The 14,864-nt window shown below is 39.2% G+C and overlaps 1 protein-coding gene across 3 annotated transcripts in view; it reads right to left on the bottom strand.

The window, feature by feature from the left end:
• MYH10 (myosin heavy chain 10) overlaps positions 1-14,864 on the bottom strand; it is a 108,688-nt gene that overhangs the window by 50,062 nt on the left and 43,762 nt on the right. For 2 of the 3 annotated variants that reach the window (XM_066614714.1, XM_066614716.1), the window contains exons 6-12: positions 12,914-12,943; positions 11,719-11,736; positions 9,307-9,399; positions 5,701-5,764; positions 3,678-3,776; positions 2,730-2,873; positions 2,161-2,256 (exon numbers count right to left, since the gene is read on the bottom strand). In XM_066614714.1, the coding sequence (XP_066470811.1) occupies positions 2,161-2,256; positions 2,730-2,873; positions 3,678-3,776; positions 5,701-5,764; positions 9,307-9,399; positions 11,719-11,736; positions 12,914-12,943 (544 nt within the window). The remainder of the gene's footprint in view (positions 1-2,160; positions 2,257-2,729; positions 2,874-3,677; positions 3,777-5,700; positions 5,765-9,306; positions 9,400-11,718; positions 11,737-12,913; positions 12,944-14,864) is intronic. The other variant, XM_066614717.1, reaches the window with a different exon arrangement.

Below are 14,864 nucleotides of genomic sequence, written 5' to 3'. Positions count from 1 at the left end.
AGGGGACCTCTTTCAGTGTCAAACTTCTCATTTTCTAATTGGGTCAGCCACCATCCCTTAGCCTACAACTTAATTTACCCCACAGTACTGTTGTGAGGATATGGGCAGGACCACATACACTGCCTGCCAGGATGGTGTTCTATTCTGTCCTTGAAGATCCAGGTTCAAATCCCCGCAGAGCCACGAAGCTTCCTGGGTGACTGGGTCAGTCATCTCGCAGCCTAACCTACCTCCCAGGGTTGTTGCGAGGATAAAAGGAGGGAAGTATGTACATCACCCTGAGCTCCTTGGAGGATGGGTGGCATAAAAATGTGAAATGTAAAAAAAATGCTATGAGAACTCTCTCAGAAATAAATAAATAAATAAATAAATAAATAAATAAATAAATATATTCATTCCAACTGCAGTAGCAACTTGCCTGTTAATGAATCCACACCAATCTGCCATGCAAACCCTTCGTGTTGCAGTGGTTTCTGGGGTGTGCTCTCAGGTACAAATTCAGTTCACATAAGCCAACTGAGCCTCAGTGCCATTTAGCATGCTTCAAGCAAGCACTGCCCTATGGCTGCACCAAGTAGAAAACCATTTACTATGGTAGGCAAGCTGACTTTCACAGCTTACCCATCATTGATAATTTTGTTATTGAAAGAACCCTTGTTGAGGTCAACTGAGACAACTTTCTTGAGTATCCCACCACTGAGAATGTGGGCCTTCTCCACCTCAGCACCCCATCTGTGAAACCCTTTGTTCCTGGATGTGAGGCTGTCTCCATATTTCTCTCTAGTCCAACAAGGGCTGAAGACCTTAATTTTGTTCAGCTTTGGGGATGAAGCTTTTGTAACTGGTTATGATTGTACTGCTTTGCTATTCCTTATATTAATTGGGTATTGTTTCTGTGGCTTTTTTTGATTGATGCTGCTTGCCATTTATTTTTGGTATTACTTTGAACATTTTTATTGTATGGTTTTAAATACGTTATTAGACACCTTGAAAACCACCCTATTGTTAAGAGAAAAGGCAGGATATAAATAAATGTACAAAGCTTGTAGCCAGAACTACACTGAGATTCCAGGTTAAAAGGAATTCAAAAACCAAAGTAGAAGTGTGAGAAAGTTCTTAATGTCCTCACTGTTTTTCTTGTATTAAATCAGTGCCACAGAACACCAATAGTATTAAATGATAAAGTCAATCCTATGTATGCAATCTCGCTGTTTCAACAATCACTTGTTCTAAATATAGCATCTATGCTCTCAAAAACCACGCTTGGTTCTAGAATCACTGTCCCTGGCAGCACCACCACTGCATACCCAAGAAAAATAAAACAGATGTCAGCAACATTCCATTTTCACTTAGAGTTTTAAAAACTGCACTGATAAGCGCTTAATGAGATTACAGCTCAAATGCTTTTTCATAAGGTACCTTGGTATAGTCCAAGAGGATTCTGCAAGCAGTCTTAATTGTTGTACAAAGATAACATGATCAAGAAACTTGTAGTATTCAAATATTGAGTGTTTTTACAGTCTTACAACGCAATCCAATCTTGTGTTGGAACAGGAAGGCCAAGAGGCCTGCGCTGTATCCAGTGCAAGATTGGGGCCTGAAGTGGCTCAGCTGGAGGCAAGGGGAAACTCTTCCCCTAACTCCCAGGTAAGCCACCACAGCCCCAATGGGTCTCCTCGGACTTGCACAATCTCCAGAGGTGGTATAGGTCTAAGGAAAGCGGAGCAGCTTGCAGCCTCTCCATGCTGCTCAGGGAATGGGGTTGGGATCCGGTATAACTGTCGGGTTCCAGCCCCATCTTCTGCTCCCTGTCCTCTCCAGACTCTTGTGTTGGCTGAGCTTGGTCAACACAATCCTCCCTGCCCGAGTCAGCACGGTGGCTGGATTAAGCATCCAAAGGCTGGCACATGTCCCTGTACCGGCCCAGTCAACTCTCAAGAAGGAGCAAACGTGCTTTACGGCACGTTTGTGACACTCCTGGGCCGGCACAAGGGACTTGTACTGGTCCAAGGCGCAGTCAGGATTGCACCCATAGACAACTTTCTAGAAGCTTAGCAAAAACTATTACTTGTGTACTTTGCAGTATTTATGCAAATACCATTCGCTTGTGAATAAAAGCTACTAAATTCAATATGGCTCTATTGCACATTACTCATTTACCTGTATTTTCTGGCATAGATGCCTGGTCGGTGTTTCGCTCCTTCTTGAAAGAAATATTGCCAAACTGTAGTACCGACGATACAACTTTCAACATGGCTGTGACAAACACAGAAGAAAAGCTGTAAGACAAGCATTCTAGTTCAATAAAGAAAGTGAATTTGATCAAAATAAGAAAAACAGTGTCTGCCCTAGACAGGCCACTTCAGTTATAGGTCTGTTCATATAATCAATATAATATTTCCATTCATTTGGCATCGTTAATTCTGCTAGTCATAGAGGAGGCAATGAACTAAAAATGGCACTGAAGTCTTATCCCTGCTACCACTGGGAATCTTGCACTGTTTCTGGCTTCAAGTTTTTACTAAGCACTTCCCAATGCAATTTTGATTCTACCTCCAGAGTTGTAAGCTACTTTGCACTAATGAAAGTCAAGAAGGTGCTAAATTCTGCACTTTTGTGGGATGGCATACAACACTGGAAAGAATGCTCAACTTACTTTACGTCTTTCATTCAATAGTAGAAATGTATGGGAGAACAGACTACAACAATCAAAGCCTTTTCAAAGATACCTAAGATTTCATCATGAGAAAAGCCCATAATATGCATGGCTTCCATCGTCTCCTGAAAGTTATCCTTGTCTTGCTGGCCAGGAATGGGTATGTAGCCATTGGATAAGAATCTGTAGTTGTTAAATCCTTCAAGAAGCAAGTCAGCTGTGAGAAGTTAGAGAGATGAGATAAACAGATTTTAAGAGATTCAAGCCTGAATAAGTAATCTTCCATTCATTCAAGTGACCACACAAAAATTATGGCAGGCCAGCATTTAATTTCCTAGCAATGGGAAAGTTTAAATAATTCAAGACCAGTTCTCCAAAAATTACAGCTGGATTTTATTTAAAAAATACTAATATTAATGTCCTTAAAAACTACATTAGGTTCACACTGGACTGGACACTTAGCTTTCCAGAAACAAACAATATTTTGAAGAAACATACATTATCTATTACTATCTCAAAATAATATCTATAATGTTGATGACGCTGAGAGAAGATTGTGTTCTAAAGTGAAAAACACCATACTGCTTTGGTCTAGCCAGCAGCGGCTTGGCTTTCTTCCCAGCCTGAGTGCACTCTTCTGTCCAGTGTGGGTTTAGCAGTTGCTGCCAACACTCCAGCTGCCCTGCTTGACACTCAAGTGCTTCCATCCAGTTGAGGACTCAAACTGTATAAAGGCTTTAGACTGCAATTCTCAGTTTGCTCTGTCAACATCAGTCAGCTGCATTTCAGCAAGGCTTGCACTCATGGAGCATTCCAAATATAAAACTTTTACACTGGCACTGCTTCAAAGCTCATTACCTAGAAACTCACTTGCATTACTCTGGAGAGTGCCACATAAATAGTAGCTGTAGAATATGGCTAATTTTTCCTTTACATGAACAAATAAATACTAAGCCAAAGAACTAATTCAGCTTCAAAACTTTGAATAATGAAATCAAAGTCCTAATTTGCACTGACTTACCTTTTAAGTGTTCACCTGCTCCAGCTAGCAGCTGATAGAAGATATGAAAAGTTCGTTCATCTTTAGCCTGACGAACTGCACGTGACTTTTCCAATAAGTCTGAGCCAAAGTAGTTAAGGATTTAAATGGACAACTATGTGCCTTGTATTAAACAGAAAGAGGTAGCAGCATGACCCAAACCACTGCCCAATGCTGCCTTGCCACCTTTACACAATTTTAGAAGTACCCAATTTTCATGCTGCCTGAACAGATTCTTCAGCTGTAGACGTGCAGGACGTCCGCATTTGATTTAAAGGAACTGCATGAATGAAGGAGCTCCTTCATTCATGTAGTTCCCTGAAATCAACATAGAAATCCTGCACTTCTGTGTACAGGAAAAACACAACACACAAGAAGAGAAAGTGAACAGAAAGTCAATCAGCGTGGGTTGCTTCTGCGACAGGCTGGTGGGAGGCAGAGGCAGTGGCAAATGCAGGGTGAAAGACATGCCCAATCTACATACTGATACTGCCACTGATGTAACTCATATCACCTTGGCTACTCCAGAAACAGCAAAATATTGTGATTGCATTAATATTTTTGTCTTCTTGCACATCAATTTTTTTGTTGTTGTATCTTTTAAAAATAGCATTGGAAATTCTCAGCATGGAACACAGTTCATCAAATTAGCAGTTCTAAAGTCAAGAGCATCCAACTCTTCAAAATATATCCACCATGGACTGCCATGGACAGCCTTCCAAACAACCCCGGTAAGCTCTTTGGTCCATGGGGGTGCAAAGCAACAGACTCACCTAGTGGGCTGCCACTGTTCCCAGTCAAGGAAAAGACAAAGAGGACTCCATACTTCCTTTTTCATCTGCTTTACTTGTGCACTGCCTTTTGAAAATGCAGTGGTTAAGTACAAAGAAATGTGGTACAGTCACCAGAATCTGTATTTTTCTCTTTTCCTTACAGCCCAATTGTAATCAACTTTCCAGGAGCAATGCAGCTATAAGGCAGCCCCAACGTAAATCAAACATTACTTCAAAGAGGTCTCCGTGACTACCCCACCACTGCAGAATGTAGTATGTGCCCCATGGGCAAAGATGCATTGCTGCTGCAAAGTTGGTTAAGGCTGAGCTGTTATGCTTTCAGCTAGATGTTGGGTTGCAGAGAGATGCATCTAGGCAGAAAATCAACAGATTTTTCCCCATCTCTTGCTAGATATGCCTGCCCAATGCATCTCTACAAGGTAACTGCTTTCCCAAAATGCCACCTACAGTGCATGTATTATAATACACATTCAAGCAAATTCTACAAATTCTGCTGCTTTCAGTCCTCTGGGAAAATCTGTCTTCTTCTATTTAGACAGTTAAGAGAACCTTCTTGGCCCTTGACCTGAAGAAAAGGTTGTCACTTTCCAATTCTTCCTTGCTCCATGTCCTCTATTTCACCACATATCCTTGCCTTTCAATGCTGAACAGGCAACACTGTTAGTTTCGGCCTGAAAGTATCCCTCCAAATGGTGTTAATTTTTAGCTACTCTCTGCTCTGTAGGCAGCAGCCATATTCATTGAGGGTTCTATATAACATATCAACCACTTTCCAACAGACAAGCACAACCTTAATTACCAATACAATTAATCACTGAGAACATTTGTAATCTAATAACTCAAACTACTTATCTTTTTCAAAACAAAAAGAACTTACTCTAAAACTTAATATTTTGAACACACACCTAGGGAATTATTTGTGACAGAGAAAGTTGCAAATATTAGGAAGGTCCTCAAGATTCAGGTAAGGTTTTAAATTGATGTATCTCTTATTGCTCAACATAATTGCACCAAATTTGGAGTAGTGGTAGAAACTGACTCAGTTACTCCACAAGTGGATGGAGTCAGATTTTATGACCGACTGCATGTTCCAGGATTACAAAGGTCAAACACATCTTTTTTGACTTCCTTTAATATAGGCACTCCTCTGCCTGTATAATAATGTCAAGCCATTATCACAGTTTATCAAAGACTGCTGAAAAACAGGATACATGTTTCAATGTTGGCCCCAACAATATAACCAGTAACATCAAAATTTATTCTGATAAATTTGCCCTGGAAGGAACAACAGATAAGAAAAATTATCACCCTTGCAAATTATTTCATTCACATTTCTTTGAATTAAGAATTACATTAGCTAGTATAACTGGCATTCAGATGTATCTGTGGAAACCTACCTCCGTTCTAGCTACTTAAATTAAATCAATGTTTTAAAACATTTCTAAATATACCACAACTTCACTCAAAAATGCATAATGCATTTCTCCTTTGGAGGAGAATCTCTCCCTTATCAAGTCAGAATTTTAAAATCCTCACTACTGAAGATTACTTTTACACAAAAACCAAGCACCATCTGGAGTGCATTAAACTACTCATTACAAAAATACTGCCAGAGTCATTGGAGCTATTACATTCACAACATCAGCACAGACTTAAAGAAAAAATGTAATAGAAAACAGATGCAGAAATTTTTCACAGAGAAGAGCATTCAGTGTACTCATGTCCACAAAGGTTTACGAAAACAGAATAGTGAGCAACAAATTCTGTTAAAGATAATGTTCTTCAGTGGAACTTGTTATATTTGAAATAACTGATAGTTGGTCAAATTGTATGGTACCCTAAGATAGGATTGTACCCTATACCAAATTATGAGATGTAACCTAGACCCACCCAATTAAAAAAGGCCTTCCCTCATTCACTACTGACTTATTCCAATTCAATGTCCGTTACTAATTTAAGGGGAAAAAAGAAACATGAACATTCCATTTGCTTATTTTTTTTAAGCTAGAAACACACCTCAGTGCATGTGGAACACCCACTAAAATATTTTGCACAAGGGGTTCTTATGTTGTCCATGGATGAATGAAAGGGCCACAGAAAGATTCAGAGTGAACTGACACCTAGCTCTCTCTCTCTCTCTTCTGTATAAGAATTCTCAATTGCAGTGCTGCTAACTTACCAATCCAGGTTTAGAATGAAACTAGGTATGCTCCTAACCTCCTTGAAACCCCAAATATAACCAGGGCCCTCAAAGTGAGTATAGGAGCATACACAGTATTGTTTTCACTTAGGCTGGCAGCGGTCATACAATGTCACAGCTTGGTAGAGGTGGGTGAGAAAATTCATGCAAAAAAGTGGATACACAACTGTGGTCCACTCCCAACGCTTGAACTACATTGTACAGGTTGAGTAACCTTTATCCAAAATGACCTGAGACCAGAAGTGTTTTGCCCTTGAGGGGGAGATTTTGGATAAAGGCCCATTAAAGCCCCTTTAACACATTTCCAGGAAAAACTATTTTGAGGTTTTTCCTTCCCTCTCCCCCAGGCATTCAGTGGCAACCTTGCCTACCCACCAAAAGCAAATACCATCAGAGACTCCCCCCTTCCCTTCAAACCTGGCTCTGACCTTCTCCACCAGCTCCTTCCTGAGGTCTGGCCCACCTTCCAGTGGAAGCCTCTCTCTGCTGCCTTCATCAGTCCAGGGAAGGCCACTCAGTCAGCCTGCACAGCTTGTTCAATTGCACTCACTCTCCAGATGAAGAAGCAGCAGAGGACAAACAGTTTTCAAAGAACACCCCCTTCCTCTCCAATTCACTCCCATCGGTCCCTTGCAGCATGCAGTGGGGCATGGAAAACGTAGTTCTCATTGAGAAAAAAGGGTTTCTTAATGTTCAGAAGAAGTTTTGGATTTTGGAATACCCTGGATTTCAGAATTCCGGATAAGGGAGACAGGCAGCCCAATACTATTGATGGTAAGTGCCAGCACAGTAGCCGCATCCAGCCCAACAACTGCCAGACCAGGGAAGCACTGTACTGGGTGGTGAAGGGAGGGCAGAAAGAGGGGGAAAAGTCTGTTTTGAGATGGGGTGGTTCAGGCCCTGGGTCAACAGAAGAAATCTCCATTGTATCCTAACCCCCTTCCTGGGCCTGAAAACACTACATCAGGCTACTCTATTCTGCACCAGCAATTTAGCTACCACAAATCCAAGAAGCCCCACTGATCAGTTGTACATGGAGTAATAATAATGGTATTTAGGACCACCTTTCTGGCCACTGGATTGCTCCTTTGGCTTTATTCAAGGTGATTTACATGGGCAGACTCTCATTAAATCCCTGCGAGGTTTTTTTTAGTGTTTGTTTTTTTTTTACAGTAAACAAGGAAGTCCTGTCTTTTAAGAACAGACTACTTTCCAGGTGAATCTTTTCTTGTCTGGCCTTCATTCAGATGTATCACCTCCCACACTGAGAAACAGCTACAGCTGGCTTCTTGTCTCCCAATCAAGAGCACAGCTCAACAGCTTCAAAGCCTCGCAGCACATGGAAGCTTCTGGTGTTCTTGAACTGGCAACCTTCAGATGTTGCCTGTGGGCTTAACAACAGCTCTACCCTCTAGACCAGAGGCGCCCAAACCCCTGCCCTGGGGCCACTTGCGGCCCTTGAGGACTGCCAATCCGGCCCTCAGGGAGCCCCCAGTCTCCAATGAGCTTCTGGCCCTCCAGAGACTTGCTGGAGTCTGTGCTGGCCTGATGCCTACTCTCAGTGTTGCAGCCAACTGTTTGATTTCTTGTGTGAGCTGTGGGACAAGAGCTTCCACCACTGCTTGCTGTTTCACATCTGTGATGCAGCGGCGGCAGCAAAGGAAAGGCTGGCCTTGCTTTGTGCAAGGCCTTTTACAGGACTTGAGCTATTGCAAGACCTTCATTCGTTCATACAAGTTCCATCTCTAATATATTCATTTATGTAAATTTATTCAACTTTGAAATTAAATTAATTATTTTTTCCCACCCCTGACACAGTGTCAGAGAGATGATGTGACCCTCCTGCCAAAAAGTTTGGACACCCCTGCTCTAGACCAGACCTTCTGCCCCAATGTTCCCTTATCTCAATGAGATCTCCAGCCTGCTCAATTTCAGCACTGGATACAATGTGGGCCCTGCTTTGCCACCGCTGAATAGGAATGAACTGTCAATCTGTATATAAAAGTATCAAAACTATACCATAGTGGCTTGTCTGAGCTACAGAGCAAGTCCACAAAAGAGATTAAGTCTGACTCGGTTCCTGCTTTCTGCCATCATGTTATACAGGTGGGTAACGTGTATGTGCACAAAGCTTATTCTTAATATTAAATTCTTGTATCTTTTAAAATACATTAATGTATTTTTATTTGGGGAGAATGGCACTGAACTGGTGGTACTCATTTAAAGTACAATGCATGAAACTATAATGAAAGCAAAATTGGAATTTTAGCTGTAAGCTGAGTAGCTGAAAACACCCTTGGTTATACAGATACATATAAGATGGCCTGTGATGTTTGTATATTTGAGTTAAAACCTTATGAGGGCCAAAAATTGTCTAGTTTTGTAACACAAGCAGCTCTCTTGTGTTACAGGATTGTTACAGGATTGTTTTTCCTGTCCTATCTGGAAATTCCAGGGAATGAACCTGGGAGCATCTGCATACAAAGCAAGCTCTCTACCACTAAGTGACGACCCTTCTCCTTAAGTGTTAGAAACAGATTTCATTCCAACATGAGCTCAATTTCTATATGTTTTCAAAACTATTGAGAGAGTTTATCAAGTTTATAAAACTACTTACAAAACGGGAGGAATTATCATTTTTTACAGTCTTTGCATTTCCAAAGGATTCCAGGATGGGATTGGCCTGTAGAAGCTGACGTTCCAGTTCACCCTGAAAATACATACACACATACAAATAAAGTTATGCTAATCCAGTAAAGAGCAACATGCTTTCCCAGGTGCCGTTTATTTTCCGTTGTTCGATTCCATGTCTTCTCACTGCAGCATCTTCAATAGGCTTATTGCTAGATTTGTAAGCAGTTACAATTAATCTATGGTAAAAATAAGGGTAGTTGAAAAGTATGGTATTAAACAATGAATGCAGAAGAAATCAAATGAAAGGGGCTAATGAATAAAGCACAGGATTGACAAAATCAACCATCTTTCTTATAAAAATTATTCATCATGAATGACATGTAAAGACCAAAAAGAAAAATATTCAGCAAAGTAGGAATTGAGGATTTTTACTAAGCCACTATAGAAGGCAAAGTAATTTATTGCTAATTTCATGCTCAATGAAACAGCATCTACAAATTTACCCTGTTGTTTTGGGATGGTGTGACCACCATTAAGTGCCATAAGCAGCTTAGCTTGCCCATCTTTACTCTGTTTTCAAACCTGAGGTCAAAGGAATCACAAGTACGTAAAGACAAAGTCAATTTTGTGTAATTCTTTTACAACTCAAAAAAGCTGCCAGTTCCCAGTTCAGACACCTCAGGAAAAACTCTTACACCTTATTGTTTAGTCAAATACCTGTGTATATCCATTAGCCCAGTGAAGAGATAAGATTGTGGAATGTGTGATATTGCTATCTGCCAAGTCAATAGAGAGAAACACAGAATGGAATTATGTCTGGAATACAATTGCAAAATTAAAATTAGCACTACTAAATGTCTGCTTTTTCCAGGCAATCTGTACTAGTCACAGAACATATATGACCCTTCAGCAGAAATACTATCTTACAACACACATCTCCTCTGTAAGCATTGATTCAGCTGCTTCTAAATCCCAACTAATATTTCCCACAAGATCAGTTTTGTTTTGGTCATATTTAAAGATTGTTCACCATTTTTGCCTATTACATTTATTGTCTGTTATTCTTTAAAACTTTTAAAGAAATGAACAAATTTCTCTGCCTTTTCCTGGCCTCAAGAATTTCTGCTCAACCTGTATAGATTTTTTTTTAAAGATTTTGATAAAACTTTAGGAACTTTTAAGTCTCATTAATTTTGACGAAAAGGGTTTAACTAACTACTTAGCTCTCCCGTTGCACCCAACGGACTTAAATGATAGACATTAGCTGGATGGTAACCTACATTTTCAATTCTACAGCACGAAGAAATGTAGTGTGATGTCAAAGTGACATCACCCAGCATTTGAAATTTAACCACAACCTTAAGTATTCTACATCAACAGAACTTTAGAATAAAATAATGTGAAGAAACTCACTGTCAATTAGCTTGATGAGTCATGATTTAAAGCCTTTCATACAGGACAATACAGTATATACATGACTGTCTAGCATGCCTCAACTCTGTGTGGCAGGTTCTCACTAGCTATGTCTTCAAAAAAAGATTATTGGTTGAATTCTAGTAAATATCTTCCAGTTGAAAGACAGTACAAAATCAGTCCATAAGAATACAAAATTAAAAGATCAGCTAACTTAAAAAGGTCTGATCCAACAACAAAAATAGTCTTAAGAGTTGTATAAGAATAGTATAAAAAAGATGAACTAATAATGGACTCCATGGTTGAATTTTGAAAACCTGCAGGAACATCTGATCAGAAATAGGGTTGATTTCAGTTTGGACAGTTAAGTAACTATGCAAAGAAAAATCCTTCCATAGAATACTTGATCCTAGTCCAAGCCCACGATCGTATACGAGTGTTCTCCGATAGTTTGTGCTTTCAGCCGTCATCAGCAAGCAAAACAAGATCTCAGATTTCACTGAAGACAGAAATTTGTTTCCCCTAGAATTATAAGAAATGTGATGTTTAACCTGTATATAATTTAAGTCTTTAAAATAAGACCTGAAGCTCCCCAAGATAGATCCCTCATTTATTATAAAGTCCCAAAATGTCTGGCAAATGTCTAGTTTGATTTTTAAATTAAGTCCCTAAGGGCACAATCCTAACCAAGGTCTACTCAGAATTAAGTGCTATTTTGTTCAATGAGGCTTACTCTCAGGAAAGTGTGGTTAGGATTGCAGCCTAAGTTTTAAACTAAGGCAAGGTTATCTGCACTGCCTGTCATATAAATTCAATCTTGGAAAAAGCATCGGAGATACTGTGAAGGTGCAAAAACATGCAATACGTTCATGCAAATCAACAGTGTAATGACAGATAAAGAAGAGAGACATTGCTCTCTGCACCCCTGTGATTTGACTCGTAAGAGTGAGGTGAGAAGCTGGGACAGCTACATGCTACTCACATACAACAGGAATCCACTCTGTAGTTCAAAATGACAATGAAACAAAACATTAACGCTTATGAAATCTACAGAAACATACTGGGATTCACAATATTTGTACTGGTTCCTAAACGGACACAGTTACTACCTCAACTTGTTAGACAATGCTGGAACAATGTAGCAAGCACCAACTCTTTCAACTTCTCCTCATGCCCTTCCCCAAATTGATACTATTCTTAAACTAAATAATCTCAGGGAGCATAACAGCAGCACCCATGATAAAGCAAGGATGTATTATTTCTCTAGTTCAACTACATTCCAATAGAGCCTATTCAGGTTGTACTGTAGAGTTCTGCTCCAGTTGAACTCTGGTTTTGCTCACAATAGCCTGTTAGGGGTAAACTCAGTTACCATACTGAACACTTGTCCACAACACAGAATCTATTGCTTTCCTGTATTTTCATAAGGAGCATGGAGTATTAGTCCTTTCATGCCAGTGGAACCAAATAATCAAGCACATTACACTCTCATCAGTCTACAACTTTGCAAGTCATAGCTGTTTCCATTTTTAGGAAGAAATTTTAGAAACTGCATTTCAGTCCACATTCCAACAGAATTGCTGTCAAAATTTCTATGGATTCCATTAGATAATTTTAGTTTAGTTCAACACAAGTCAGTGTATTACATTATTCAATGCATAACACAGTATGGCCTAGGTTCATTTGAGGTTTTTGGGGGCAGGGATGGAGAAAAGAAAAAGGACAAGCAAGGGCAATCTGCTGTGGAATTCACATCTCTTACTACACCCTACACAAGCCTCTATAACTAAAAACCAGTGTAGTAACAGTTATACAGTCCCTACTCCCAAGAAGCGTAAAGTTCACCTTTGCCCTGAATTTCAGGAAATTCCCCAGCATGATAGCTCTAAAGATTTTTCTCATAAAAATCAGTAAAGTACTGGGCAAGAGTGCCTAATACAAGCTTGGAGAATGCATAGCTCACTACATTGTTATAACTGAGCTGTAGACAAGAGTAATTTCATTAAAAGATATACATATATATGCAATAATAGTGTTTACCATTAACTGCATGCATACAACAGAAGTTACTTATATGCTTAAATTGGATGTTGAAATGTACTCTCCTAAAAATGTAAAATGAGAGAGCGCAAGATTAAGCCTATATGAAGTTCAGAAGCATAAAGGAGGACACTTGCCTGATGTTTCACTGTCTTAGGTGACTCGGGCTGTTCATTGCAAACAAACAAATTAACATGTTAGCAAGTTGGGTCTTCCCCCCTCCCATTATTCCATCTGCAAGATTTTACCTCCATATAAATACTGACATATTTTCATTAGCCATTATATTTGTAGCAACAGCTAAATTTTAACCAGACAGGATTAAATTTTAACCTTCCGGATCAAACACAGCTGAAAAACAAAGAGCATAATCCTGTGCATACCTACCCAGAAGTAAGTCCCATTTATTTTAATACAACTTAATCCCAGGTAAATGTGCACTGGATTGCAGGCGAAGAGTACTCTTCTATTCTTATTTCATCATTTAGATTTCACTGTAATAAATGGTCTGGCACAAACTCATATAAAAAACATAGATTTATAAGGAACAAATGAAATGAACAATAAGGAACAATTGAAACACAGCCTCTCAAGTTTTAAACGCAAGTTTTCTAAAAGGCTGTGTCAAAAACCCTGGTCAGGGTAGAACATTTGCTCCCTCAGACAGATCTGATGACCATATGTTGAATCCCGGCATAGGCATTTCCCCAATTCCAATGTACAGCGAAGATCTCCAACATGCAAACATGTTTGTATTTACAGGAGATGTTCTCTTTTTGAGATGAGTGCCATCTTTTATACATACAGCAAAATCTAAGAGAAAATGTAGCAGATACCAAATATGTGAAGCTTCATAATGTGTGCATCAGAAGCCTACAAAACTTTGGAACATTTTCTAATCTTAGTTTACAATAGCACACAATATCAAGAAGCTTACAAAATAGCACACCACCACGAAAAAAATTCCCAGAAGTCTAGCAACTAAGGACCTTATATTCCTTTCTTTGTTAAATACTTTTCATCAACTTGAATTACATAATACATAAACAGTATTAAATTAGAGCTATCAAACTAAAACTCCATCACTAATGCAAGCATTAGTGGTTGTATTTAAAAAATAAATGATGCAAAATTTTACCCTGCACTTCAGTGAACTTGGGCTAGTTTAGTTATTTGATTAATCAGTACCAGAATCACAGATATACATTGCACCTTATGGTCAATAGAGATGCCAAATATGACAAGCATTTTCCTGTTAAATACTGGCAATTATCAGGGGTATTTTTATATCATGACCACCAATAAGCAGTTTAAAAACAAGGAAACCATACTCTTGTCAATTGTACCCTGAAGACAGCAAAATTTCAGGAGTCAAGGGGAGGGAGAGTTAGCATTACTTCAAATGATAGTGCTCACTCTGTTTCCATGGTGAGCAAAGGCTAAGTTATGCAAATATATGCTGAAATTTACATAAATTGCAAATAGCTTTTTAGCACATGAAAACTTCAGACAACTCCAAAAACACTGTTTTCCAAACTGAATATCCTGATTTAATTATGTTCTAATTCAAGTTTTCCCATAAAATATTATGATAGTCAAAGAGTACATGCAGAGGTACCAATAATGCAGCAAGGAATATATTGGCATGCACGTGTGTGATTATGTATACCCTACACAGAAATACTGCACAGACACATGTACACAGCCTATGAGATCTTGTGAACGCAGATCAAACTATCCATTATCAGTGCTTGTGGTTGAGTATTGACCAAAACTACAAGGTCACAAACACAGCACTATTCCCACCCGCCCCCAGGAATAAATGTCAGATTTTATTTACACTCAGCCATTCATATGCAAAAACTTGCATACACATGCTTTAATTGTTTCATTTGAATGTATAGTAAGCTAAATACTGCATTGGGATATGGGATTAAACCCTACCAACAGCATGTTACACAAGACATGGAAAAACTTTCAACTTGCTTCAGAATAAAATACGTATATCACATGAATCCTTATACTAACAGAATGAGCATCAAAAGACATTTTAGTAACCAAAAGCCAGTATAAAGATAGAACAGAAGC

Source organism: Tiliqua scincoides, chromosome 2 (assembly GCF_035046505.1).
Source record: "Tiliqua scincoides isolate rTilSci1 chromosome 2, rTilSci1.hap2, whole genome shotgun sequence".
Classification (NCBI taxonomy): domain Eukaryota; kingdom Metazoa; phylum Chordata; class Lepidosauria; order Squamata; family Scincidae; genus Tiliqua; species Tiliqua scincoides.
The sequence above is the reverse complement of the archived record's forward strand: the minus strand, read 5'-3'. Positions and strand labels throughout refer to the sequence as shown.